General features: G+C 61.1%; 2 protein-coding genes across 11 annotated transcripts in view; one reads left to right on the top strand and one right to left on the bottom strand.

The window, feature by feature from the left end:
• Positions 1-15,782, top strand: part of BEGAIN (brain enriched guanylate kinase associated) — a 45,600-nt gene extending 29,818 nt beyond the window's left edge. For 3 of the 7 annotated variants that reach the window (XM_042234972.1, XM_042234971.1, XM_042234973.2), the window contains exons 3-8: positions 3,922-4,011; positions 7,736-7,897; positions 9,708-9,774; positions 10,228-10,335; positions 12,653-12,736; positions 13,638-15,782. In XM_042234972.1, coding sequence (XP_042090906.1) covers positions 3,922-4,011; positions 7,736-7,897; positions 9,708-9,774; positions 10,228-10,335; positions 12,653-12,736; positions 13,638-15,017 — 1,891 coding nt within the window. In that variant the 3' untranslated portion in view covers positions 15,018-15,782. 7 annotated transcript variants of the gene reach the window in all.
• Positions 15,783-21,574: 5,792 nt separating this feature from the next.
• The window catches only part of WDR25 (WD repeat domain 25), a 145,778-nt gene continuing 140,026 nt past the window's right edge, over positions 21,575-27,326 (bottom strand). For 2 of the 4 annotated variants that reach the window (XM_027957401.3, XM_042235496.1), the window contains exons 5-7: positions 26,087-26,257; positions 22,551-22,691; positions 21,575-22,037 (exon numbers count right to left, since the gene is read on the bottom strand). In XM_027957401.3, coding sequence (XP_027813202.1) covers positions 21,816-22,037; positions 22,551-22,691; positions 26,087-26,257 — 534 coding nt within the window. In that variant the 3' untranslated portion in view covers positions 21,575-21,815. Of the gene's footprint in view, positions 22,038-22,550; positions 22,692-24,197; positions 26,258-27,326 lie in introns of those variants that run through there. The other 2 variants (XR_009597271.1, XR_009597272.1) reach the window with 2 other exon arrangements.

Genomic DNA, 27,326 nt, shown 5'->3' with positions numbered 1-27,326 from the left:
GGCAGAGAATGAGGACAGTACTGGAGGGTCAGCAGAGGGTTGTTCGCAGTGTGGGAAGCGCACCTGCACGTCTGTGGGCCGGAGAAAAGGAGCCGGGAGAGAGGGCGAAATGGGCGGGTTGGGAGACAGGCTGGAGCCGCGCCTGGAGTGGGCGGAGGGGCTGCCTGGCGGGGTGTCTGTAGTAGCAGGCAGGCAGATGCTGGGGGCGGCGGAGGGGGGGCCCTGGCGGCGGCATCTGCGGAAGTTCCCTTCGGGCGGTTTCTCTGTCTTCAGTGGAGAAGGAAGCGAGGTCTTCGGCTGTGAGAGGGGCGGGGCGGTGGGGGCTGGTGGGAGGCGTGGGGACATCGAGCAGAGAAGAGCCCGCGAAGGGAACCCAACAGAGGATATGGCGGCTTGGCGGCCCGTCTGCCTGCCGACTGGGCTGAAAGCGAAGGCCTGGCGGCTCGGCCCCAGGGGGCCGTCGTGCGTCTGTGCGGCCCCAACCAGAGCCAGAGCGAGGTTAGGGAGGTCAGGGAGGGCTTCCTGGAGGAGGTAAACAGAATAAACCGAAGAGCAGAAAAAGGGGGTGTTCTGAGCAGGAAGGGCAGCGTGTGCAAAGGCCCGGGAGTGACTCTGCAGCTGCTCCGTCCACCTGCCCAGGGGTGACCCTGCTTGGCCTGGCCCCAAGCACCCCTGGGTCTGCCCGCCCACGGAGGGCTCCCAGGCAGGCTGCCTGATAAGATGCGGGGTAGGCGAGGTAAAACGTCTCCTGCGGCGTCTCCAGGTCTCTGGGCGGGAGAGCAGTCGTGTCACTGGCCCTGAGGACGGAAGCGGGAGGGTGCCCCTGGATGACCTCGGTTAGTGAAGTAGGAGAGGGTGGGGCCTGGGCAAGCATAGAGTCCCTGCCCCCGTTCGCACCTCCTGGCTTGAGCAGGAGGTCCCCTCCTGGCTGGGGGCCCCAGGCCAGCCCTGTGACAGTCCTCTCCCCCAACACGCACACGCACAAACGCATGCAGGCTTCTACGGGATCTGGCGCTTTGGTGGCCGGGTCCAGAGACCCCATCCCCATGCCCGGGACGATGCTGGTGAGGTTGTGGCAGTCAGCCAAGGGGCTGCCCAGGGCCTGGACGGGCGTGCCTGAGACACGGAGAGCTGCCAGCCAGTCCCCGTGCCCGTCAGCCTGAGTTCCAGGGGGTCCGCTCCCAGGGGACCGTGAGATGCTGGGTGGGGTAAGGAGCCAGGTAGGCCTCACCAGCCCCACGGGGGAGGAGGGAGGACTTGGGAGGCTTTTCCACGCCCCCCACCATTTACCCAGCCCCACGGTAGGCCCCAGGGATGTAAACACGCCCCAGATCTTGCAGCCCGAGAGACGAGACCAGCGTCTCTCCTCCCGCCGTCTGCACGGCCTTTCAACAACACGCGCTGCTGGTCCAGACACAGCGCTGGGCACTGGGGCGAGGGGCTGTGGGAAGGAGGCGGTCCCACGGGAGGACGGGCCGGTCCCCGCGGGAATGAGACCCAGTGGAGGAAAGCAGCCTGTCCCGGGAGCCAGGGCCTGAGCGAGGAACCCAGAAACAGCCCCGAGGGAAGGTCCCTGACCTAGCGGACAGCAAGGACAGGGTGGGAAGGAAGGGACCCAGGAGGACTCCGGCGCAGCCGGGAGCCGGGCGAGGCGGGGCCAGTGCGGGTCTGAGTGATGGACGGGACTGGCCGGCGGAGGAATCTTGTCTGGAGGTGGGCGTGGTCTGGCTGGGTTTTGTGACTTGCCCTCCGGCCAATGGGGAAGCCTGGACTCAGGGCCGGCGTGGAGCAGGACACCGTCCTGGAGCACTCAGGCCTGTGACGCTCCCTGGGGGACTGGCCGGGCTGGCAAGAGTGTCAGGGTCCCCCCTGCCAGGCCCTGGGTGGGGAGGGGTTAACCTGGACCAAGGGAGCAAGTGCCATCCTGGCAGAGGGGACGTGGGGACAAAGTCACCAAGATGAGAAGCCGCCTGCAGCCTGTGAAGAATGACAAGCAATTTGGTGTCACTGGAGCGTGACTCGGGGGGGGGGGGGTGCTGGACACGGGGGTGGGGGAGCCTTTAGGGGCACCACATGGACCAGCCGCTCCTGGCTCCGTGTACCCAGCATCCAGCGAGAGAGCGGACATTTGTTCAGCCCTGCCCTGCCCCATTCACCCCCCACCAGGGAGCATCGCTCCCCTCCACAGAGCAGGGAAGGAGGTCCCCCGGCTCCCTGGGTCCCCACAGTGCCTGTATCCTTCCCACCCTGTACCTGGCACAAGCATAACAGGTGTCGGGGGTGGGGGGATCTCATCCTCACCCTGGACTTGCTGTGTGATCTGGGGAGACTTACTTAACCTCTCTGGGCGCCAGTCGTATCTCTAGCAAGAGGTGCCCCACATTGCAGAGGCTGGAGATGATGAGAATCGAGGTCAGAACGAAAGCAGTTGTCAGGGACATAGATGCCCTGCATGTGACCAGAGGCGAGGTCTGGGTCAGATCACAGCAATACCCCCCATTCCCTGTGTTTCCAGGCAAGCCCCCCGCCCCCCTCCCCTGGGCCCACTCTCCCAGTTTCCCTTCTACTCCCCTGAGACCTTACCTGCCAGGGGTCTCCCTGCAGAAGGGCCTTCTGGGATGGGGACTGGCGGGCGAGGGCTGGGCAGGGGGCTCCCCCAGGAATCGGTGACCTTGGTCAAGCCACCGAGGGGAGACTGGGTCTCTGGCTGCTCCCACGAGAGCAGAACCGGCCTGTCCTGCCCCCACTGTCTGTTCACTCGACAGCTCTGGGGTCATTGCCCGAGAGTGGACCCCGGGCCTGGAATCCCAAAATCCAGTTTTCAACGGGAGAGCCTGCCCGCTCCCAGCCGGGCCTGCAGAAAACCAGGGCCAAGGGCAGCCCGTTTCACAGAGGGTCACAGAAGCTTCCGCGGCACCCCAACCCACCCCTTGTCAGATCAACACTGGAAATCTTTTTGAGGGGGAGCAGCCAAATGTGATCCTTCGTAAACTTTTTAAAAAGTTTTCATCCTCACTGTAGGAAATGCGATAAATCCAGCAGAGTGTAAAGGGAAACGTCGCACCCGTCCCAAATCCCACCACCTGGCCCAAGCGACGTCGGCATTCTTCCCTTCCCTCACCTTGAGTGGCCGTCTGTGCGCCGTCATTTTGTCAATGGTATTGCCCACGTCTCCAAGCCTTGTTTGGATGCCCAACATCCAGGGCAGCATCTTCCCATCAGAGTTCCGCTCTGGCTCGGGGGGCTGGCACAGCCACCCTGGAGAGACCGTGGCAAGGGCATGACCCGGCGAACTCAGGCCCAAGGCATCCTGTTGCCCCCCAGCAGGGCAGTGCCATGGGGCTGGGCTGGTTCTTCCTCCACCCTGCATCCTGCCCACCCACCTGGCCCGGACAGGCCACAGGCAGGGTTGGCGAGAAGGGGTCCCAGGAGGGCCCTGTCTTGAACTGCTGACATGCACTGGGTCCCTCACGGCCTCCAGAATACTCTGCTGATGTCCACACAGATCCGCTGATCACCACCTCCCAGCAGGGTTGGGGGTCACCCTCCCGCCATCCACCTCGCTTCTCAGGGTCTCTGACCAATGGGTCCCACTAGGAAGAAGCAACAGCTGGACAGGAATCTGGAGCTGGGTGGAGCCTGCCCCCCAGGACTCCCCTCTGAGGCTGAGATGGGGGTGCAGGCCTGGGGGTGGGGACCTCACTGCTGGTGGACACGGGGCCAGCAATGCGCCGAGGCAACCAGGGCTGGCAGCTGCCTACACCCTGGCACAGGCACAAGCACCCCACTGCTGTGTTGGTGACGAGGAGCTCTCCTGCCGGTGGGGGGACGACCCCCCATGTCTCTGTGACTGCGTGCCCCTGGCAGGCCGGTGTGCCCCCTGGTCCCCGTTCTGAGCAGCTCTGTCCTCTTCGCCCACAGGCTGCGCAGCGCCTGGGTGCCCTCGTGCCTCGGGCAGTCCCGCAACCTGCAGGGCCGACGGGCCAGGTCCTCGCCCTCGCTTTGGGACAGGTAATACACCTGTTGTCTCCCCGCTTCCTCAGCCTCTGTCCCCAGACGTCCATCCGGCATCGGCATCAATCCCCCCACCACCGAGAAGAGGCCCAGCGTCCTCAGCCCTGCTTCCCGACCATCCTGTCTCGGAGGCCAGGCCCCGGTGACCCCCAGCCCAGCCCAGCCCAGGGCTCGCTCCGTGGGTTCGGGCCTCTGCTGAGTGGCCAGAGGGGCTCCTGGTGGGAGGCCGGCAGGGTCCCTCCAGGCCCCGCTCTGTGCCAAGCAGCTCATCTTTCTCTCCTGTGAGCTGGGAAAGCCTTCCAGGGCCTTCTCATGGGCAAGGAGGGCACCATGAAGTGCCCACCCACCCACCCACACCAGATCGCGCTTCCGGTAGGGCGTCCTGATCCCCACTCCCCGAGTTGGGAGGGCGCCCCTGATTTGAGAGTGGCCACAAGGGGTTTCCACACCTGCCCTGTGCACCTGTTTCTAGACTCCAGGGGCCCCTGAGCCACCTCCACACCCAGGGGAGGCAGAGGCCATGGTGCCTGCCCCCAGCATCATCTCCCGGTGGCTCTGATCACAGGGATGCAGGGACCACAGGGAAAGCCCTGCTCCCCGAGAGTGGGCGCTCCAGGGTGCGGTGCGCACATCCCCATTTTACAGACGCAGAGCCTGAGACAGGTCAGGCAGGGCTCGGGTAAATGCCCCAGGATGGTGGCATCACCCAGGTGACTGAAGACCCCCGGGGTGCCCAGCCCAGGGCCCTCCCTGGACCAGGAGGGGTGGGGACGTGTCCAAAGCTCTTGAGTAGTAGATTGCCAGGACTTTGGTGACGGGCTGTGGAGGGTGACCACAGGCAAGAGGGGTCACCACGGCCTCTCGGGGTCTGACTGGAGACTGATGGGCAGCACAGGAGGCAGAAAGGGGTCAGTGTCGCGCACGCTGGGGGAGGGGTGCCTGTGGGCCTCTGGGAGGAGAGGCTGGTGGGCGGCTGGATTTGGGGTGAGCGTGGAACCCTAGAGAGAGGCAGGGCCTCCAGATAGAGGCCTTGGAGGGGTTCGTGTGGGGCTGGACACAGAGGACATGTGGCCCGAGGTGTGCAGGGAGGGGTGAGGGACAAACCAGGGCCCTGGGATCAGCCTGGGCAGTGGAGCTGGAGAAAGGTGGCGGGCAGCGAGGTGGGCGCAGCTGAGGGGCCAGGGAGGTGCGTTCAGGCCCAGGGCCCAAGCACCTGCACCAGGAGGGGGTAGGGGCCAGGGGCTGGGGGCGCTGCCTACCCAGGGCTGGATGGGCTCAGGGGTGGGTGGGTGTGAGGGGCTCAGGGAGGGTAGCAGCGTTTGGGGGCTAGTGGGGGCACAGCCGCCCAGCACATCTGCAAGAGCATCCGGTGGCCACGGGTGGACGGAGGCGGAGGCGGGCTGCTCGATGGGGCCGGCTGCCTCGTGAGCAGCGGGTTACACTGCCCTGGGGCAGGTCCTGGCTCTGCTTCGAGCCCACCCCACCGCCCCATCAGGGCTTCTTCCTCCACTTGCCTTCTTGGGGAGCCTGTCCCCTTGCTCACTGTCTGTCTCCCCTTGAGATGATACACTCTGAGGGCCAAGGACCATGTTTGCTCCTGCTGTGAGGTGCAGGGTAAACGGGGGGCACAGGGCAGGCGAGGAGGGAAGGAGGGAGCAGGGTGGACATGCCATGGCAGGGATAAGGCGGAGAAACAGGAATGAACAATCCTGGGATGACAGAGCCCCAGCTGTGGCTGCGGGTGGGCGGCCAGGGTTGGGGAGGGAAGGGTGCTGGCTCTGAGAGGTGGAGGGTGGGTGCTCTCACCTCTTTCTGGGGGGCGTGGACCCCCTGTGACTGAGGGCTGTGGGTGCACCTGCAACCCTGCAGGCTGGCTGATTGCAGGGGCTGCTGCCCTGACCCCATGCGCTGCAGGGACCCTCGAGGTGGACGTAGGGGAGCCCTCAGGAGGCCTGGCAGCCCACAGGAGAGACAGGCCTGGGCCAAGGGGGAGCCTGGGATCAATAGCTGCAGGAAGCTCGCAGTGAAATCAGGCAGGTGTGCTGCCTGGAAGAGGCGGCGGGGCCTGTGTGGGCAGCCCTGGGCACTCTGCCACTGGGCTCCCTGCTTGCTTGTAACTTGGCATCTACCTTGGGGATCAACTCTTGGGAGGACCCGACCCGCCCTTCTCTGAGGTTCTCAAAACACAGGCAACTCTTTATTTTTACTTATTTTGAAAAAATGTAGACCTGGGCAGGGGTCCAGGAATGCTTAAGGGAGGTTTGCTGGGTGTGTGCCTGTGGTCACACGTGTGGTTTGTGTGATCAGGCTGGAGGCTGACGATCACTCTTCCCCAGGCGCTGGAGAAAGCCTCCTGCCCGCCCGCAGCAAACCCACCAGAAGTTACCATCCAAGGGGCCTAGGCTCCAGATGCTCTGCTGAGGGGGGCTGTGCTTCTTCCAGCAAACGATGGGCATTTGGGCCCCTCCTCCCACCTGGGCACCTCTCTGGAACCAGGGCTTTGTGTGTTAGGGCAAGAGGGGGACAGTCACGAGTGCATTGCGGGAGTTGGGGGAGCTGGCAGGGACTGGCAGCCAGGTCTGTGTGACAGCAGGGCCCCTGCCTACCCCGTGACGCCATGGAGCTCTGGGCTTTGTTGTGACTGTAGTGCAGGGGCTGACGGGGCACAGTTCAGGGGGTGACTGAGCAAAGCGCACACCCAGGGCACCGAACAGCAGCTTGAATCTTAGCCTCACTCGTGGCTAACAGCCAGCAGAACTCCCCTGGTGCCCCCACCCACCGTGCAGCTGTCCCTTCCCTACAGAAACGAGCCCTCCCAGCTGCTGAAGGTGAGTCCGCCCCCCGCGGCCCCCCTCTGTGTGCTCAGCCAGCCCAGGGAAGGGTGCCTCAGAGGGTCAGCACATGGTCAGCCATGGTTAGTTGCTTTCTGGGGGCTGGGTGGCAGCCGACAGGAGGGTGTGGCCAGTTACACCTGCCCCTCCTGCCTCATGCCCCAAGATAGCTCATGTGAATGGGTGGCATGTGGCTCAGTGGGGAGCCACCCCCTGTCTGTTTTTCCCTGAGCAAGGGGACTCAGTGGCCAGGGTCCCAGAGGAGCCCTCAGTCTGTGGGGGAAAGTACAGCCTAAGAGCCAGGCTTGCCTCTGGAAGGCTTCCTGGAGGGAGACATGAGCAGGCCCAGGATTTTCTGAGTTTCTGGCGCTCCGTGCCGCTAGCCGACCACTGTGGTGGACACTGCCTGGGCACGGGGCCCGTCCTCTCCCGGGCCCAGAGAGCACGCAGCCCACTTGAGGAAGAGAGGCCTGCTCTAGGATGTAGAACTGCTGACTCTGGGCCTCACCGGCCTGGGCCCCTGCTGTAGAGAAGCAAAACGGGGCCCTGTAAGCTGTGCCAGCTGGAGCTCGGCTCCCAGACCAAGGCGGGGTGCTGCTGCTGCGAGATCTTTAAACCAGGGTCCTTTCAGCCGCCCCCAAACACTCGCCCCAAGGCCAGACGGGCTCAGTGTCAGGGACCGTGACCCCCCCCAGGGAGGGGCTGGGGAGGTGTGCGCGCTTTTGTGTGTGTGTGTGTGTGTGTGTGTGTGTGTGCCCGCCCGCGTGCAGTGTTTGTGTGCGGTGCGTGTGCGCATGCACTGGTGCGGCCGGGCTCGCCCGGGGCGCACCCAAACGCGCCTCGAGCTCATTGCCCGCGGCCTGGCCCGCCGCCGCCACCTGTCGTTGCAGCTCGCTCCAGGAGCAGAAGGGCGAGCTGCGCAAGCGGCTATCCTACACGACGCACCGGCTGGAGAAGCTGGAGAACGAGTTCGACTCCACCCGCCACTTCTTGGAGATCGAACTGCGCCGTGCGCAGGAGGAGCTGGAGAAAGTTACCGAGAAGCTGCGCAGGTGAGGGGGCGGGGCCGGGACGGGGCGGGGCCTTGACGGGGCGGAGCTCTGGGGCGGGGCCCGGGAGGGCGAGGCCAGGGGCCCTGCGGCTGGCGGGTAGCCCCATTTGCAGGCCCAGTGGCTCTTCCAGAGTCGCACCTTGTACCACGAGCTGCCAAATCAGGATCTGAACGTGGGTGTGGCCGCTGCGAGGTACAGTCGAGTGCCTGATACTTTTCGGTCCCCTGCTCATTCTTTCTGTCCTCTTACGTGGTGGGGCGGCATGGTGACACAGGAGCAGCCATCTCCAGACCCAGACTGGCCCACCAGGGCCCCAGCCACTGTCGCCTGGGTCTCTGATAGGAAAACGATGTCTAGCCCCGGACATGAACCAGCATTTAGAGACTGTTCCCTTCAGCGGCCTGGTGTGTGGGACCCTGAGGGATGACTCCCTTAAAAACAAAACTCCTGAAAACATCGTTCTGCACAGGTACTAATGGTAAAGAACCCGCCTGCCCATGCAGGAGATGTGAGACGCGGGTATGATCCCTGGGTCGGGAAGATCCCTGGAGAAGGGAATGGCAACCCACTGCAGTATTCTTGCCTGGAGAACCTCATGGACAGAGGAGCCTGGCAGGCTGCAGTCCAAATGGCCGCACAGAGTCAGACACAACTGAAGTGACTTAGCACACAACACGCACATTTAATATGGATATTTTTCTTAAAAAATATTACGCACTTTACAGCCTTCCTTTAGAAAGAATGTTTTAAAAAAAAAAAAAAACCACTCAAACTTTGCCATTGGCTTCAGTTCAGTTCAGTCACTCAGTTGTGTCTGACTCTTTGTGACCCCATGGACTGCAACACGCCATGCCTCCCTGTCCACCACCAACTCCTGGAACTTACTCAAACTCATGTCCATTGAGTCAGCGATGCCATCCAGCCATCTCATCCTCTGTCATCCCTTTCTCCTCCCACCTTCAATCTTTCCCAGCATCAGGGTCTTTTCAAATGAGTCAGTTCTTCACATCAGGAGGCCAAAGTATTGGAGTTTCAGCTTGCTGTTGGCTTGGTTTGTTTTAAATATTTACCGAGGACTGTGTGCTCAGTCATGTCCAACTCTTTGTGACCCTATAGACTGCAGCCCCCCAGGCTCCTCTGTCCATGGGATTTTCCAGGCAAGAATACTGGAGTGGGTTGCCATTTCCTTCTCCAGGGGGTCTTCCCGACCCAGGGACCTAACCTGTGATTCTATAGAACGCTGAATTTGCAGGAGGGCTCTTTGTCCGTTACTACTTAAGCATCTCTAGTCTCAGTTTCTCTGTTGGCAAGACACGGGCACTAACACTATACACAGGCTGTCGAGAAGGTGGGCACTGCCCCTTCCACCATCACACCTCAGGGCGGCCATCGATTCCCACCCCACACTTGCTTCCCCACCTCAGCCTCTTCTAGGGAAAACCGTATCCTATTCACCCTGTGTCTCCAGCAATCATCCCAGAGCTCATTGCATAGTCTTAATCCTGTTCCCTGTTAACCTGCTGTTGAATTGGGAACCCGTCAGGCAGACTTGTAAGGACTGTGCGTAAAATGTGAATTAACTGGCTCTGACCAAGTTCCCGAGAAACCCTGCTGAATAAGAAACTTTCCCTTCTCATCAGTAGGGGTCCTGGGCCCTGGCAACCAGTTAGTTTAAATGAGATGTTTTCTAGCACAGGAACAATTAGACCAGAGAGAGGGCCTAGGTTCAGCCATCAGTGGGCCGTACGGCTGCAGGGGCCATGGGAGGGTCAGGCCTGGCATGGCAGTGACCTCATGGCCTCCACTCCAGGATTCAGAGCAACTACATGGCGCTGCAGAGGATCAACCAGGAGCTGGAGGACAAGCTATTCCGCATGGTGAGGCCACGACCCCGCGCCCCACCCCAGCACGCCCAGCCCCGGGCCCCCAGCTCTGGAACCCCGGTGAGGACTGAGGGGCCAGGCCACCATGCCCTTGCCCGTGGAGCTGGGCCAAAGGCCTCGTTTCCACCCTGCCCTCTCCCTGAGGGGCTGGGCCGTACCCCCCATTTCCACCCCCAATGGGAGGGTGCTGTCAAGCCCTCAGCTGTCACTGTCCCTGCGGTACTGATGAGAAACAGAGGCTCAGGGAGTCAGTGACTTGCCCAGGGCTGTTCGGCTCCTCACTGGCAGAGCAGGATTGGAACCTGGGTCGCTCTGTGCTCTGACCCTTGCATTCCCTGGACTCCAAACTCCTCCTCGCTTCCCGGGGAGGCCAGGAGGAACAACAGGGCTTGAGTCCCAGGCCTTGGCTGACCGCTGACCACCCCCCTGCCTGTCCCCCAACCCCAGGGCCAGCACTATGAGGAAGAGAAACGAGCTCTCAGCCATGAGATTGTCGCCCTCAACAGCCACCTGCTGGAGGCCAAAGTGACCATTGACAAGCTCTCGGAGGACAATGTGAGTGTCGGGCCGATCTGACCCCGCGCAGCAGCCCTGAGGGGCTGGCACAGGGCTGGGTGGAGAAACGGGGGCGGGGGGCAGGACCTCAACAAGCATGTGGGAAGCCAGGGAACGACAGGGGCTGCCTCTCACACCACGTCCATGAGGCCCTCCACTGGAAGGAGACAGGACTCAAGGTGAGGAACACGAGGCCACCTTGGCCCAGTCAAAGCAGGGCTTCCCCGACCCCAAGGTTGGGGTGGGGCCACTCAGAATTCCTGCCTTTGGCCACCCCCACTGGGCATCAGAGCCCTGGGGCTGCCCATGGGTCCTGATTTCCTGGGTCCCATGAGAAGGGTGGCGCCGTCCCCCCCCCCCACCCCACAGACCTCTGACTGCCAAGCACACATTCGGTGATTAGCATCTGCTCCTCGAGGCTCTGAGAACAGGGTGTGAAGAGCCCAGGTAAGCCAGTGGCCTGTGCACGTGGCGTTTACATCTGAGCGGGGAAGGCGGACAGAACCCAGGATAAATAGGTAAACTGTGTAGCGAGTTAGAAGTGCTAAATGCTGCAGAGAAAAATAAGGCAGGTGAGGGGGCTGGGAGCCTCCAGATGCAGGATCAGGGAACCTCAGTCCAGTGCTTCTAGAAGGGGCTGCAGGAGCTGAGACCTGAAGACGAGCAGGGAGCTGACGGCGGGGGAGGGCTCCCCTTCCAGGTGGAAAGCCACAGCAGCAAATGGGGGCTCTGAGTAACTCGAAGACCAGCAAAGAGACCGGAGGGGGCTCTGGAGGGGAGGAGGGCCCGAGGGGCTGAGGTCAGGATAACAGGACGTGGCATTTAGGCACCGGTAGGAATCTGGGTTTTATTCTGTGGGAAACGGGAGCCACTGAAGGTTCCTGAATAGGGGGAAGCCTGGCTGGACTTCCTCTTACAGGCCCCACAGCTGCTCTGCTGAGGACAGACCGTGGAGGATGAAGCTCTGAGTGGATGCATGAGCAGGCAGCAGTCTGGGAGAAAGAGGACGAGTCTGCCGGGATGGCGGCCGGGGAGGCGGGGAGGGGGCTTCAGTTCTGGTTAGGTTCTGAAGATGGAAGCAAACTGGCCAGGTAGGGATGTGGGGTCTCAGAGGACGACATGGGTCCAGCCTGACTGCAGAGGTTGAAATCTGCAGGACGGGAGCCACCTGCTGTGCTCTGGGCTGGGGTCTGGGGTGGGGGGGTAGGGGGAGGGTGTAGCGGGAGGGTGCAGCAGGCGCCCTGGCCAGCCAGGTGGAGGTGCCACGGGTAGGAGATGGCAGACGAGTGCATGCAAAGGAGAGGGGAGGCTCTGATGGGGCAGCACTCTGGCGTCTGTTCACGACTGAGTGGCAGGTCTGGGTTGGCCACACAGTGCCCGCAGCCCTCTAGTGCCAGCGGTGGCTGGTCTGGGCCTCACATGGGGCTCAGTTCTCAGCTCTCAGCCAACCATGCCCTTCCGGGGATGCATCGAAGGAGCAGGGGACCCAGGTTCCCTCCACCGTGCCAGCCAAGTGAGGGACACCAGAGTCTCTAGGACCAAGGTAGCGGGGACCGGCAGAAGTGCCCATGGCTTCAGCAGCGCCCCTGAGCTGCAGGACACCTGCAGCTGGTTCTGGTTGAATTGAGACTATGGGTGGATCTCAGGACCAGGCACCCCCATCAGAGCCCTGGCTGCAGTGGGTCCCCGAGCGGGGGTGGGAACCAAGATCCAGCCGCAGGCACGGGCGACAGAGGTTTCCCAAAGGTAGAGCCACGCGCCCTGGACTCCTCCTGTGTGCATCTGTTCTCAGCTCAGGAGGCTGAGCCAGTCCCTGTCTGAGCCTGGGGTCACACAGGCCCTCCACCCCCACTCACCCTGCCCCTTGCCTGGCCCTGCAAGTCCCCTCCATTGCCAGGCCTCACCCTGAGACCTGGGGGAAGGGTGGCAGGTCCACTCCTAATCGCCAGCTACTGGCAGCACTGTCCACACTGACCACTCCCTCCCTTGGGAGGGACTCGGAAGCCAAGGGCGGGGAGACGGCTTGGTGTCCATGCCTGGGGGCCTCTGGGACTTTAGAGGCCACTGGGGGGCCTTCCTCCTCCATGGCCCCTGCTTTGTGGGAGGTTCCCACCCGGGTCAGCGGCAGGACTGCCTGCCAGGGGACCGTCCACACGCCGGGCTCCAGGTGGGGGCTGTAACCCGTCCTACAGACGAGAGCCGCAGACAGGGTCCACGTGTGCACAGCCATCTCTGCGGGCTGGTTACCATGTCGGCAGCGGGGACCTTGGCCGGGGCCGAGCCTGCACCCAGTCAAGTGGCTTCTCTTGTCTCCTAGGAGCTCTACAGGAAGGACTGCAGCCTCGCAGCGCAGCTGCTGCAGTGCAGCCAGGCCTACGGCAGGGGCCGCAAGATGGCCGAGGTAAGTGAGTCCCGCCCCGGCCAGCCCGCTGCCGCGCCCGTGACCTCCGCACCCCTTCCCAGCAGCTCCCAGACCCCATCCCCCCAGCCCCCTCAATCTTGTCCGAGCCCCTCTGTGTATGTAGTGGAGGGCTCGCCCTGCACGTACCTCCCCAGCAGCCTGGATGGCCTGCCCACTCCACCCCAGTTTCCTCCAGGGGGCTGCTCCCGGCAGGGTGACCCTGCATGAGCCTCTCAGAAACCCAGTGGTTTGGTCTGGGCACAGTGTCTGCAGAGATAAGAAAGCTGGCTTCACCCAGGAGCCACTCAGCCGGGGCCATAGGGCGAGTACCACTCAGACCCGGGGCTCCTGTCCCAGCCAGGCTGTCCCTCCCCGTCTGGGCATGCCCCTCACCCAGGCCTTGTCCAGGTGCCCTCTCCCGGAGCCTGGGCCACCCCCCGAGATCCTCACAAAACAGATCAAATGGTAGCATTCCATCCCCCACCAGGCACCAGGCGCTCACGTGGAAACCGCTTGCATGCCTGGGCCCTCGGTCTTTGTTGCACCCAAGTCTGTCTGGTTTGAGCCAGGCCACAGGACTGGGTGTCCCCTGAAGACCGTGGGGCTGGGTCAGCGAGTCAGCCCCTCAGGGGGAGGCCCGAGTTAGAGCCAGGGGTCCAGCCTCAGGGCTCTGCGGGGGCCCCATCAGCATGACCCAGGGGGCATCCTGCAGCTTGCGGGATACAGCTCTGGCTGGTGGGATCAGACAGGCCCCGGGAAGGTCCCCTGTCCGTCAGCCTTGGCCGCCGGTCCTGGGCTGACCGTGACCCCTCCCTCCTGCTCCTTGCATCACCCCATCCCCCCTAACCCCCCAACCCCCCAATCCCCCCAACCTTCCCCCCCCCCCCCGCCCCACCACCAGCTGCCCGCGGAGTTCCAGGAACGCATGAACCTGCACGCGGAGAAGCCAGGCTGCAGCCTGCCCGCCCCGCCCCGCCGCCCGGCCTACGCAGACAGCGTGCCCCCCTGCGTGCTCGCCAAGGTGCTGGAGAAGCCGGACCCCGGCAGCCTGTCCTCCCACCTGTCGGAAGCCTCGGCCCAAGACCTGGGCTTCCCCGAGGGGCTGGAGAAGCCAGGGTCCCGACCCCCCTACAAGGGGGACATCTACTGCAGCGACACGGCCCTCTACTGCCCTGAGGCGCGGCACCAAGACCGGCGGCCCAGCGTGGAGGGGCCCGGGTCCGATGCGGGCTTCCTGCAGGCCCAGAACTCCACCGACAGCACGGCGGAGGAGGAGGAGGAGGAGGAGGAGGATACCGAGGCCGGCGCGGCGGCCTACCCCGCCAGCTACCGCCATGAGGCCTTCGGCGGCTACGCAGCCTCGCTGCCCACGTCCAGCTCCTACTCCAGCTTCAGCGCCGCGTCCGAAGAGAAGGAGCATGCCCAGGCCAGCACGCTGACCGCCTCGCAGCAGGCCATCTACCTGAACAGCCGCGATGAGCTCTTCGGCCGCAAGCTGCCTGCGGCCTACGGGAGCAGCCCACGCTATGCGGCTGCCGCGGCTGCGGTGGCTGCCCCGCTGGAGGCCGCAATGGCTCCGGGGTTCCCCAGGACTGTGTCACCGTTCCCCGGCGAGCCCTTCCGCTTCCCGCTCTCCCCAGGCCCCCAGCCTGCCCTGATGCCCCCCAACCTGTGGAACCTGCGGGCCAAGCCTGGGTCCGCCCGGCTGGTCGCAGGGGCGGGCCGCGGCCAGTGGCGGCCGCTGAGCGTGGATGACATCGGCGCCTACCCCTTTCCGGCCGCGGCCGCGGCCCCTGCCCCCAGCCTCGCCTCACCCGGCGGCGGCTTCAATGACCGCTACTTTGGGGCCCGAGGCGGCCCCGGCGACAACGCCGAGGGCCGCGCCAGCCCCCTCTACGCCAGCTACAAGGCTGATAGCTTCTCGGAGGGCGATGACCTCTCCCAGGGCCACCTGGTCGAGCCCCGCTACCTCCGGGCAGCTGGTGACCTGAGCCTTAGCCCCGGCCGCTCGGCCGACCCCCTGCCCAGCTATGCGGCCAGTGAGGGGGACCGCGAGCGGCTCGGGGTGCAGCTCCTCGGGGCAAGCGGTAGCCCCGAGCCTGAGCTCAGCCTCCGCAGCTCCAGGGACTCCCTGGAGCCCAGCTCCATGGAGGCCTCCCCGGAGATGCACCCCGGTGCCCGCCTCAGTCCCCAGCCTGCCTTCCCTCGGGCGGGCAGCTCGGGGCTCAGCCGCAAGGACAGCCTCACGAAAGCCCAGCTCTACGGAACCCTGCTCAACTGAGCACCCCACGTGCGGGCCCTGCCACGGCCAGTCCCGCACACCGGGTTCCCAGGGGTGCTGCCTCGACTCCCCGACAACCCCACCCTCTCGGCCCTGCACACCAGGACCCCTCTCCACCTAACCCACTCGAGCCCGAGAGGGGGACCCCAACCAGAGCGTCTTGTCCACCCCGCACCACCACTGTGCAATGTTTTCTGACTCAGCAGCAGCCTTCCCCGACTGAAATGAGTATCCTTCCCCCTTGCCACCCCCTCCGCCCCCAGCTTTACCAAGTGCGACTATTCTTATAGAGCAAAGTGTCTTAACACACTCGGCCTCCAGCTCCCTGGACGGCAGCCCCGGGCGTTTTCAGTGCAAACGCTGCTGGATGTTTTTGGGCAAAGGCAGGTGGGGCCTGCCCCTGGGAAGGGAAGGGAAGGGTGGAGATATCCCCAGTGATGAGGGGACCGGAAGCTGTGTCCACAGGAAGGGGGACTGGAACGGGTGATGGGATGTGAAACGCTTCTAGCTGTTCTTTCCGTGTGGCCGACGACCCCTCCCCCAGCTCTACTGTGGTCCGTAGTCCCGTGTGTCCCGAGTGGGGCCGGTGCTCGTCCTCCCCCCCACAGCGTCCCGCTCCCCGGCACCACCTTGCGCTACCTCACATGTAATGAGGCCCTCCAACCCCAGTTTCTGTGACTTGCTTCCGTGTTGTCATCTGTGATGCATGCTCTGTCTCGGTACTGTATTTTGCGATCATTAAATAAAGACATGGGTGGAAAAGAACTTGTGTTTGGGTGGTTTCTTCTCCCCACTCCCTTTTGTTCTCGGGGCATGTGGCCCTGGGTGTCTCCCCTCTCCATCCTCCTCTCTCTGCACAGCCTCCTGAAACCGCCCTGGCGTCTTTTGTCGTTCAGCTTAGAATTCTTCCACTGTCTCAGCCTCTGCTGAATGGTGTTATTGCCCTCATATAATGTTCCCTAGAGACTTTGCTTCTGCCTCAAGATTCCTTAGGATTTCCTTTAGTTTGGCTATGCCGGTGACAAACACTTCTGGCTTTTTTTTTTTTTCCCTGCCCTGTGAAGATGTCTCTGCTTTGCCCCACTTCTGAAGGTTTGTCTTACCTGGGAGAATGTCAGCAGGGGTCTCTTGCCCTTGGCTCAGGCGCAAGAGATATCCCCTGGCTTCCTGCTGGGGTGGGATGTGCTGTCTGCCCCTCTGGGAGCTGCTCCTTTGGTGCTAATCTGTCTTTTTTCTCTTCAGCTGCATGAGCTCTTCCCTCTGACTTTGGTTTCCTGCAGTTTCCCTGAGGTGTGTCTGGCTGTGGATTTATCACAGGAAGTCTTGTATCTGTGGACTGCTGTCTTTCATCAGTTCTGAGAAATCCTCAGCTACTTTTTAAAGTAACTCTCTACCCTTCCCTCCTCCTGGGACTGCCATCGGCGCCTCCTCCCGAGGTCTGCTTCCACGTCCCTCCCTCGTTATGACCCACATCTTGGGGTCAGCATGCCCGGTCTGCATGCCTCCCGTCACCAATCCCCTTCTGCTGCTCATCCATTCAGCTGCCAATCAGAGCCAAAGATTTCGGTTTTAGTTATTAATGGTTTCCATTTCTAGAAGTTCTTTCTATGTGGTTATTTTCAAAACACACCATGCCACTTTCCAACAGTTTCCTATTCCCTAGAGATATTTCCACGCTTGTCTTTTATTTCCTTAAACAGAGGGGGCACAGCTGGTTCACAGCTGGGTCGGACACGTATGTCAAGTGGGGTCTATGGAGACCTGTCTCTCTTGGCTCCTGCTCACACTGCGTGGTTTCTCTGTGTGCCCAGTTATCCTTGAGCGTACTCATTGATGCCCTGGAGAAAGTACCTGAAAAATTTCCACAAAGCCTAGGATGGAGGCCGCTCCTCCAGGGCCTTTAAGTCTGCTTCTTCCAGGGGCTGGGTACTTCCCCCTGGGAGGGAACCACCTGGACCCAGGTGATGCCTGAAGTTGCCCAGCCCACCCAGCTTTGCATAACTCCAGGGTGCCTGCCCTTGACCCTGAGGAGCACCCCAGGAAGCAGCCTGCTGCAGGGAGGGGGCCTGTCGGGAGGCTCAGGAATCAGCTCTCTTGTCTGGGGCCCAGTTTCCCTGTGGGCAGGTGGGAAAGTAACCCTCGCCAACCTCGGGGGGTGGGGGGGGGGGAGTGGTGACGGGAGGGTGGTGGGGAAAACAGACAACCTCTGGTGCCCAGCAGGCTCTAGCTCAATGTTCCCAGAGGGACCCTGAGCCTCATCAGTCCCATGCGGGCTGTGCAACTGGACAGCAGAGCTGGGAACCCCAAGGGCTTTGCAGCCTGGGCCCCTACACTGTCACCTCAGAGCCTGAGTATCTGTCCCTCAAATGGCGAACAGGCCTCACAGAGCTGTCCTGCCATAGCCTCCAAAGCCAGCCACAGCTGGGCGGGCGGGGGGCCCTTCCTTCCTCCATCAGACACCCCTCTTGCTCCACTCCAGTCCTACCTGACTCCCAGTGGGACCCCAACGGGGCGCCCACTATCTGCCGACCCTTGCATCCTTGTTTCTTCTCAACCCCCGGGGGGACAGTGCAGGGCTGTGTGACCTTGGGCAAGTCCCAGGCCCTCAGGGCCTGTGTCCCCTCTGGAGCCTGCAGACACTGACTTGTGAGGTTCCCAGGGGTGCTCGAGACAGTGGCTGTCCCAGTGCATGAAGAGCCCTAGGCTGGGCTGGAGGCAGGTCCCGAGGGAGGGGACAAGCACAGACTTCCCGGGCCTGTCCCTCTGCCTTCCAAGCGTCGGGGCTCACGGCTGCTTCATGGCGGCTGCGGGCGCCAGCCTCACTCAGAGTCAGGCCACACCCAGCAGCACGCACAGCCATGCCTGTATCTCAGGATGGAACTGCTCTCCTCCCCCAACGGCTTCAGAGCCCTGTTCAGACGCATGGGTGAGGCGAAGGCAAGCGCCCAGCCCCGGGAAGGTGGTGGAGGGGAACAGCCCACACTCCTTTTACCTTCCTGCTCTGCACTTTCTAATTTTAGCTCTCTTGTTTCAAAATTGCAAATGGTGAACTCCCAGACACCTTGTGGAGGATCAGAATGAGTCCTGAATGCTCTTTGGAAGTAAGCATTTGGAGAAAGAAACAGATGAGGGTGCGAGAGCACCTGCCTTGCTTCCCGTGCTTCCCGTGAAATAACCCACGAGGGGGCGGGGCTTGCAGGCAGAGAGTGGAGAAAGCAAGCCCACGGGGGACGGGGCTAAGAAAGAGCCACTGGCTTCTGGTGACCCTGGATGTCCCTCTCCCAGGGGGGTCAGAGCTTCCACCAGGGTGTCCACTTTGAGGACAGAAGTTTGGATGGTGTTTGCCCCAAGAGAATGTGAGACAGTAACAACCTACAAAGCCCTTTCCTCTATGCTTCCTCCCTTGTTCACTCCAGCAGGCCCATTTTAGAAATGAGGAAACTGAGGTTCAGAGAAACAAAGTGCCCACAAAGGCCCCGTGCAAGCAAGGGATGGGTATGGGACCCACAGGTTGCAACCAGTCAGGGTGTGGGCTCAGAATAAGGGAGGGGCCGGGCAGCTCGGTGGACATGAAGGTTGGCCCCTGATAAACGCCAGCGCCCACGCCAAAGCCCACTGAGTACAGCCTGTGACTGACACTCATTAAACACATAAGTGGCCATACCAGCATGTCACAATGGGGAAAGCAGTCAGCAAACCACGCGATGAAAGTCTCACTCGGAAGACGCTCCACATCAAGGCAGGTAGGAAAATGCCCACTTCGGGCTGGGCTAGAAAGCAGGCTCCAGGATCTGGGGCTGGGTACAAGGAGGCGGGCAGGAGAGGTGGGTGAGAGGCACCTGGGAAGGCCAGGACCCCTGCCCACACCCCCGGACAACTGCCGCCTGCCCTAGCAGCCTGTCTGGCTTCATTCACACTCCATCAGTCCATCTGACAAACACTGGCCGAGGGCCCGTTCAGGCCAGACCTGGGGGCACACCCCCTCGTGAAAGAACTGTGGGGGTCCCGTTACTCTCCCCTCCAGCTACACAATGGCAGCTATGCCTGGTCAAGGACCCCTGGTCTGGGGCGAGTATGTGATGCAAACCAGCCAATCCAAGGCCTTCCCTGAGACTTATCAACTGAGAACGGGGGAAGGAGCAGCCCCTCACTGGGGGCTGAGGATGGAACCCGACTGCGACCTCTGGCCTGGACAGGCTCAACCCCTGCACCAGTGGCTCGGCTGCCACCAATACTAACAGCACTAACACTGACCGCCCCCCCGCCGCCAGCTCCCGAGCGCCTGCTGCACACACGTCCTGCATGAACCCCCACGAGCGGGGTACTGAGAGTTCTCCTTTACAGGCACAGGGCGGCTTGGCGCTGGTGGTGACGGCACAACAGCAGACGGTGGGGACGAGCTTTAAACCCACGGCTGCCTGATTCTGAAGCCCCTGTCCTGTGGGCAGATGACACCTGCAGTTATTCCCGGAACGCCCCCCGTGTGCAGGGCCCTGCAACCCTGGGAAACTTACACTGACGTGTACACATGTGCTGGGAGAGGCCAGGGCTCAGGGCATAGCTTACACATGGAGCCTTGAAATGGAGGGGGGCAGTGCTGGGGAGGCTGGGGGAAGAGGGGTCAGCAGGGGCGGCAGCAAGGACAATGGGAGGGCTGTGCAGGTCACAGAGCTGCCCACCCAGAGCAGAGGCAGCCTGAGTGGGGAGGCAGGAATGTCCACTGTCTGTCCAGGCTCTAAGTGGACGTGCACTCAGCCTCCCTTCTGCTGAGGCCAGGACAGCCCCTCACGGGGCCTCCACTTCTACCAAGGGGCTGACCTGCAAGAGCTGGAGTGCAGTTATCTTTCTTTTCACCAAAGCAGCCCTTCTTGAGCCTAAAAAGAGAAGGTGATTCTTCCCTGAGCTCCTACCACACCCAGCCCAACGGTACATGGGGTCACTAGGGCCCTGCTGCATCCCGCCCGGGCCTGGGGAGTTCCCGCCCTTCGCCCTCCAAGGGTCTCAGCCCCCGACCCACGCACTCTGGCCTCTCCAGCCCAGCTTGGTTACCCAGCATCCACTTGACACCAACAGCAGGTCAGGCTCTGTGCGGACTGTGGGGGGCGGAAGACGAGGGACAGAAAAGGAGTCAGCCCTCGGGATTAATCCCGCTTCAGGGCCTTTGCACGGCCCATCCCCCTGCTTGGGCCCTGCTTGTGGACCCCAAGACTCCAGGGGTCCAGAGGCAAAGTAGACACACTGGAATAAATGCTTCTCCACCAGCCCCAGTTGCTGTTCAGTCGCTCAGTCGTGTCCAACTCTTTGCAACCCCTTGGACTGCAGCAGGCCAGGCTTCCCTGCCCTTCATTATCTTCCACAGTTTGCTCAAACTCATGTCCATTGAGTTGGTGATGCCATTCAACCATCTCATCCTCTGTGGTCCCCTTATCCTGCCCTCAATCTCTCCCAGCATCAAGGTCTTTGAGACAGCTCTTCGCATCAGGTAGTCAAAGAATTGGAGCTTCAGCATCAGTCCTTCCAATGAATACTCAGGATTGATTTCCTTTAGGATGGACTGGCTGGATCTCCTTGCAGTCCGAAGGACTCTCAAGAGCCTTCTCCAGCACCACAGTTCAAAAGCATCAATTCTTCGGTGCTCAGCTTTCTTTATGGTCCAACTCACATCCATACAAAACCATAGCTTTGACTAGACAGACCTTTGCTGGTAAAGTAATGTCTCTGCTTTGTAATATGCTGTCTAGGTTTCTCACAGCTTTTCTTCCAAGGAGCAAGCGTCTTTTAATTTCATGGCTGCTCCCAATCTGCCCAATCCCCATCCCCAGATGAGCTCCCAGGGTGCCGCCACCCACCACACACTTGACCTTCCTGGACACTCACAGCAAGCCTGCAGGCTGGGTTCTGACACTGCTTTACAGAGGGGGCAACTACAGCTCCAAGAGGAAATGTGAATCGCTCTCAGCTACACCGACAGCGGAGCCAGGCCAGGAACCCAGCTGGGCACTGCTTGCCTCTGTGGCCTCCTCCTCAGGTCCTGCGTTTCCTCGCTGACCTCCTGCCAGGACACCCTCCTCACAGGCTCATGGTCAGCCCACTCCAGGGAGACTTCCAGGACTGCAGGGATGCACCTGTCTAGAGACGGGCACCTCTGGCCCCCATCCTCACCCATCAGGGGACCTTTGAGCTCCTGGGGTAACAGCTCAATCATGATCCTGAGGGAGCTTAGGGCTCCTTGGCCTATAGGGATCCTCGAGGGCTCCTTGCTTCTTCACGTCGCTCTGTCTCCCCAGGCAGATGTACTTCCTCGGGCAGAGCGTGAGGAGGAGTGCAGAGGGCCCTAGGCTCAGGCAAACCTGGGAACCCCACTGGCCATGCTCTGGAGGAGGGAGGAGGGGCCCAGGCCTGAACAGACCCTGTGAGACGGAGGGGAGGCAGACCTAGGACCCAGAGCCCCACCTCTCCAACCCCCACTTGCCCTTTGTCTCCGAGCTCCAGCGGGCCGCGAGAAAGGAGGCGAGAGAAGCTGCCGAAGCGTGTTTTCACTGAAATAATCTAAGAAATAGCAGAACACTCACATTTATTGAGCATCGCCAGCAACCCACCAGGTGCTTTTGCTAACACGTAGTCCTTGGAACCCTGAGACACAAGGTTTTCGTCCCCATTTTACAGATGAGGACACAGAGGCTCGGAGGATAGGGAGGCGGCATCCATCCGAGCCTGGCCCAAAGCCAACCTCAGGCCCTCCTCATCGCACACGCCCGCCCGCCCGCCCGGCATCAGGAAGCTTCCACGCCGTGAGGCTCAGAGCCAGATCTTGACGTCACCCTCCCAGGAGCAGGTGGCGAGCATGGAGGGCAGCACGGGGTGGAAGGTGGCACCCACGCAGGCCTGCGTGTGCCCGTGCAGCGTGCGGGCACGGCTGGCAGTGCGGAAGCTGTATGCCAGGACCCGGCCGTCGGCGCTGCCCGTCAGCAGCAGGTCGCCATCCGGGGAGCACTCGCAGCCCACTGAGTAGCCTTCCACCTGCGGAGGATGAGCGGCCAGCTGAGTAACCGCGCGGCTCAGCGCACGCAGCCCCACGGCCCTTCCCATGGAGGAGCGCCGGGGCCGGAGCCGCAGCTGAGCTCCTGCCGTGAGCCGGGGGTCCCCATGCCCAGGCCGATGTCACCAGGTGGCTCTCGTGAGTCCAGAGAGCACAGCTCTAGCACAGGGACAGGCAGTGGGTCCCTGGAGCCTGTGCCCTCAGGGCGGCCCGCAGGGAAAAGAGGCTGATGGAAAGGGGCCCCCAGCCCCAGGTCCACGTGAGCCAACAAATCACGGAGACCAGCCCTGTCTGGCGGCTGGGGCCCAGGGAAGGGCCAGATGTGGCCCGAGGCTTCAAGTGGACATCAGGCCACACGGTATGGGGTCACCCAGGAAACAGAAATCACAGGTTGCCTGGACAGAGGGTCCGTGCTCTTGGGGACTGCAAGTCCCTTGCCGGCATGGTCATGGGACACCTTTCCGCCCCCGGGGAGACAGGACGAGACGGGGTACCTTGTGCCCTTCGTAGCGCCGCCTTCTGCTCATCCGGTAGGGCCACACAGCGGAGAACAGGGCCAGGTAGTTGCCGTTGGTCTGCGCCAGGAACACGGGCTCCCGCGGGTGCAAGGTGAGGCTGGGGCAGGTGTACCTCTCCTGAGAGACAGCAGGGCTCAGAGAGGGTGGGGCAGGCTCCCGGCGGGCTCCTGCCTCTGACGGGCCCACCACCCACCCTCTGCTCCCGGGGCCTCGAGCCCCTCGCCCAGACCTCGGCTCAGGGGGCTGCGAGCTTCCTGTTGCTGCTGTAACAAATGCCTCCAATTTTGCGGCTAAAAGCAGCACACATTTATTATCTTACGCTTCTGGAAGTCGCAGGTCTGACACGGTCTCCCTGGGCTAAAATCAAGATGCCAGCAGGGCTCTGCTCCTCCTGGGGTCTCTGGGCAGAATCTTTTCCCTTGTCTTTTCCAGCTTCTAGGGGTCCCTATGCTCTTTGCCTCCTGGCCCTTGGAGTGAACTGAAAAATGTCCCCCCAAAGACTTCCATGTCCAAATTCCTGGGACCTGTGTCACCATCTGTGTATTTTTAAAAAAGCAGGGGGATCTTTGCAGGGATTAACTGAAGGATCTTGAGATGAGGAGGTTACCCTGAATTACTGCATCCTTAAATGCAATCACAGGCATCCATAGAGAAGGGAGGCAGAGTGAGACCAGACACAGAGGCGGGGACATGGAGACAGAGCAGAGAGAGAGATCTGAGGATGCTGGCGTGGGGACCGGAGGGACACAGCACAAGCCAAGGGTCACCAGCTGCCGCCAGAAGCTGGAAGGAGCAAAGGACAGATGACACAGGCCCCGCCAGCACCTTGATTTCAGCCCCAGGATACTTTTTACAAACTTCCGGCTTCCATCACTGAAAGGACACATTTCTATTGATTTAAGTCACTGGATTTATGCTACTTTGTAATCTGTTACACAGCGACAGAAAACAAATCCACACGCCCATCTCCCCACCTGCACAGTGAGCCGTAGGGGAGCCCCAGCCCAGCCTAGGGTGCAGAGCCGCCAGAACACATAGTGAGCAAGGAGGTAGACTGGTCAAGTGCAGAGATAAATGCGTGCCCACGGGGTTCCGAGCAGGAGGAGAGATATCGCTGCTTAATGCACTGAGTCACACAAAAACACCTCTAAAAGCGCCCTCCTGCACTGCACCTGTCCTTCCGTGTTCTAAGTGATGTCCTGAAGCCACAGCCTCTAAATGAGCCCAAATTCACAGGGCGACACTGGGAGCGGTTTGGAACCACAGACTAATCTGCTGCTGGAGGCGCACGGCGAACTCGTCGTGAGCTCCTGGCAAGAGGCTCCAGGCAGAGCGCCTGCGCACCGGCATGCAGGGCAAGGAGGTGTGCCTCTAGGAGGGCCGGCAGCTCGGGCACACAGCACTTTCATCCACCTCACTCGCTTCCCTGGTCTCCGCAGGGCCGGCGGAGGCAGGATGCGCCAGGGGCCAGACACACCCCTCTGGCCCCCTCCCAGGGCTTGCCTTTCGCATGGGGTTGAACTAGAACTCTGAAGTGAAGGTCTAGAGGTGGGTTTGTTCAGGGCCACTTAGAACCCTTTAAGAACAAGGGGGGAAAGTCAGGGAGAGGGAAATGGTGCGTACATACACCTGCTGCTGCTGCGCGCGCCCAGTCGTGTCTGACTCAGTGCCTGTGGACTGCGCCCCGCCAGGCTCCTCTGTCCATGGGATTCCAGGCAAGGGTACTGCAGTGGGTTGCCATTTCCTACTCCAAAGCACACCTGATATATATCTTTAAATTCTGGATGGCAGCATCAAAGAGATTAGCCATAGCTGACTTGAAATCTTAAAAGATGATGGTGGTGGTGATGACAATGAGGATGATGGTGGCGATGGTACTGATGGTAGTGATGGTGATGGTGACTGATGGTGGGGATGGTGATGACGGTGGTGATGGCAGATGGTGGTGGTGATGGTGATGATGGTGGATGGTGGTGATGGTGGGAATGGTGAGGAGAGTGGAGATGGTGATGATGGTGGATGGTGGTGGTGATGGTGGTGATGGTGGATAGTGGTGGTGATCATGGTGATGGTGATGATGGTGGTGATGGTGGTGATGGTGGGGAGAGTGGTGATGATGATGGTGATGGTGATGGTGGATGGTGGCGGTGATGGTGATGGTGGATGGTGGATGGTGGTGGTGATGGTGATGGTGATGGTGGATGGTGGTGGTGATGGTGGTGATGGTGGTGATGGTGATGGTGATGGTGGATGGTGGATGGTGGTGCTGATGGTGGTGATGGTGCTGATGGTGGTGATGGTGGGGATACTGGTGATGACAATGGTGATGGTGGATGGTGGTGGTGATGGTGATGGTGATGATGGTGGTGATGGTGGGGATACTGGTGATGATGATGGTGATGGTGGATGACGGCGATGTTGGATGGTGGTGCTGATGGTGATGGTGGATGGTGGTGCTAATGGTGGCAGTGATGGTGGATGGTGGTATTGATGGTGGCAATGGTGGATGGTGATGGTGGATGGTGGTGGTGATGGTGGTGATGATGGTGGATGATGGTGATGGTGGATAGTGGTAATGATAATGGTGATGGTGGATGGGGGTGCTGATGGTGATGGTGGATGGTGGTGGTGATGGTGGATGGTGGTGGTGATGGTGGTGATGGTGATGATGGTGGTGATGGTGGTGATGGTGGGGATAGTAGTGATGATGATGGTGATGGTGATGGTAGATGGTGGTGCTGATGGTGGATGGTGGTACCGATGGTAGATGGTGGTGCTGATGGTAGCAGTGATGGTGAATGGTGGTATTGATGGTAGCAATGGTGGTGATGGTGGTGGTGATGGTAATGATAGGTAATGTATTTATTGAGAACTCCCTGCACCTGGCACTGTACTAGACTAAGTATCTACATGTTTTAATTCTCAAAACCACACTATGAGGCAAGGAATATTCTCATCCTCAATTTTCTAAGGGGGAAAAAATGAGAATCAAAGAGAGTAACTACTGGGCCTGGGCCCCTGCTTGTAGGTGGTGGAATTTAACTCACACAGGTGGTTTACCTTCAGGGTCTGGGCTCCAACCCTTGAGTCACAGCCCCTATCAAAGCTACTGAGCAAGGGGTGAGGTGGACCCGCAGGCTGGCTGGGGTGGTGGAGGGTTAGAGTAGGGTTGTCTCGGGGTGGACAGCCACTTTCCTGTGGATGTGAATGAGGCTGCCTCCCACACCCTTACCCCGTGGCATGGCTGTGCTGGGCAGAGAGCGAGTGAGAGGACCGCAAGGGAGTCACCCCGACCCGGGAGCCTGTGGAAGGTACTCTGGGCAGGCTTGGACCTGCATGTTACCTCCCCCGACCCTACAGACTTCAGGCAGCCCTCTCCCTCCAAAGCTCCTGCTGGCTGAACCACCTCCGCAGGATGCAACCTGAGACCCCAGACAGCCTGGGGGCTACACGGATGCACCCTGGGGCTGGGGCTCAACCTGAAAGCAATGCCCACTGACAGGGTTTCTCACATGGAAGATCTGGTTGGAGATCTTGGCGGAGCTCTGGAAATCCCAGGCAATGATGGTGCGGTCGGCAGAGTCCCGGCTTGAAGCATCTGTGCTGCTCAGGAACTCGGAGCCTTCCCGGAGGAAGAGGATGTCCAGGGTCTGCTGGATGGTGGCCTTGTAGCTTCTCACCACCTGCAAGAGTGGGCACCCGTCACAGTGGGGCCCCCGGAGTCCAAGGGCAGGGCCAGGGGTGCGGGGCGCCGAGTACATGTGGGCTGCAGGGTCTGGGAGGGCAGTGCGTGAAGATGCACCCACCCCCCAGGATGAGCAGCCCAAGCGTGGGGGTGGGGACTGCTGGAGGGAGACCTCCAGGGCCTCCTGCCCCTGGCAGGCACACGTCTGTCTCCCTCGGGCCCTGCTCTCCGACACCCCCCACGACCTTGCCTCTCCCTGTGGGTGTCCTCCATGCCCTCACCCTCCCCACACCAACTGGCACATGGGCCCAGGGAGGCACGAAGATGCCCCCTGGCCTCATGACTGGTCCCCTAGGGAGCAGCAGGGGCCAATGAAGGAGAGCTTAGGGAAGGGCGCCACACCTGGCCAAGGGCACATAAGGGCACCATCATGTGATGCCCACCAATACCTGGGCCATATTTTGTGCAAGGCTCTTGTTTCTAAAAGTGAAGTCACTCAGTCGTGTCCGAGTCTTTGCGATCCCATGGACTGTTGCCTATCAGGCTCCTCCGTCCATGGGATTTTCCAGGCAAGAGTGCTGGAGTGGATTGCCATTTCCTTCTCCAGGGGATCTTCCTGACCCAGGAATCGAACCCAGGTCTCCCGCATTGCAGGCAGACGCTTTACTGTCTGAGCCACCAGGAAAGCCTTGCTTGTGAAGAGTCCCATAATTCATAGCTTTCAAGGCCTTGGCTTGTAGCCCCTGGAGTGGTACCTGCAACATGGGAGCCGGTAGTCTCCAGCTCATGGAGCCAGAATCACAGTACGTTAGCTAGTTTTAAAGACACGCTTTCTTTCTTACATCATTGCCAACATTCCACACTCTCCCATCTCTAAACTAAGGCAATTTAGCATCAAGCCGTTGTTCCGCTTTCTTCAGAGCGTTTCATCACGTGAACCTTCCATTCTACAACAAATGGGCTGGTTAGGGGCAGGGTGGGAGTCCCAGCACCGGGGTCAGCAAGTACCTCTGTGCAACAAACTCCAGGATGATTTTAAATTGCAATAGTGAGCAGCAGGCTGTGGG

Source organism: Ovis aries, chromosome 18, assembly GCF_016772045.2.
Source record: "Ovis aries strain OAR_USU_Benz2616 breed Rambouillet chromosome 18, ARS-UI_Ramb_v3.0, whole genome shotgun sequence".
NCBI classification, from domain to species: domain Eukaryota; kingdom Metazoa; phylum Chordata; class Mammalia; order Artiodactyla; family Bovidae; genus Ovis; species Ovis aries.
This window is presented reverse-complemented; position numbering and strand designations above follow the sequence as displayed.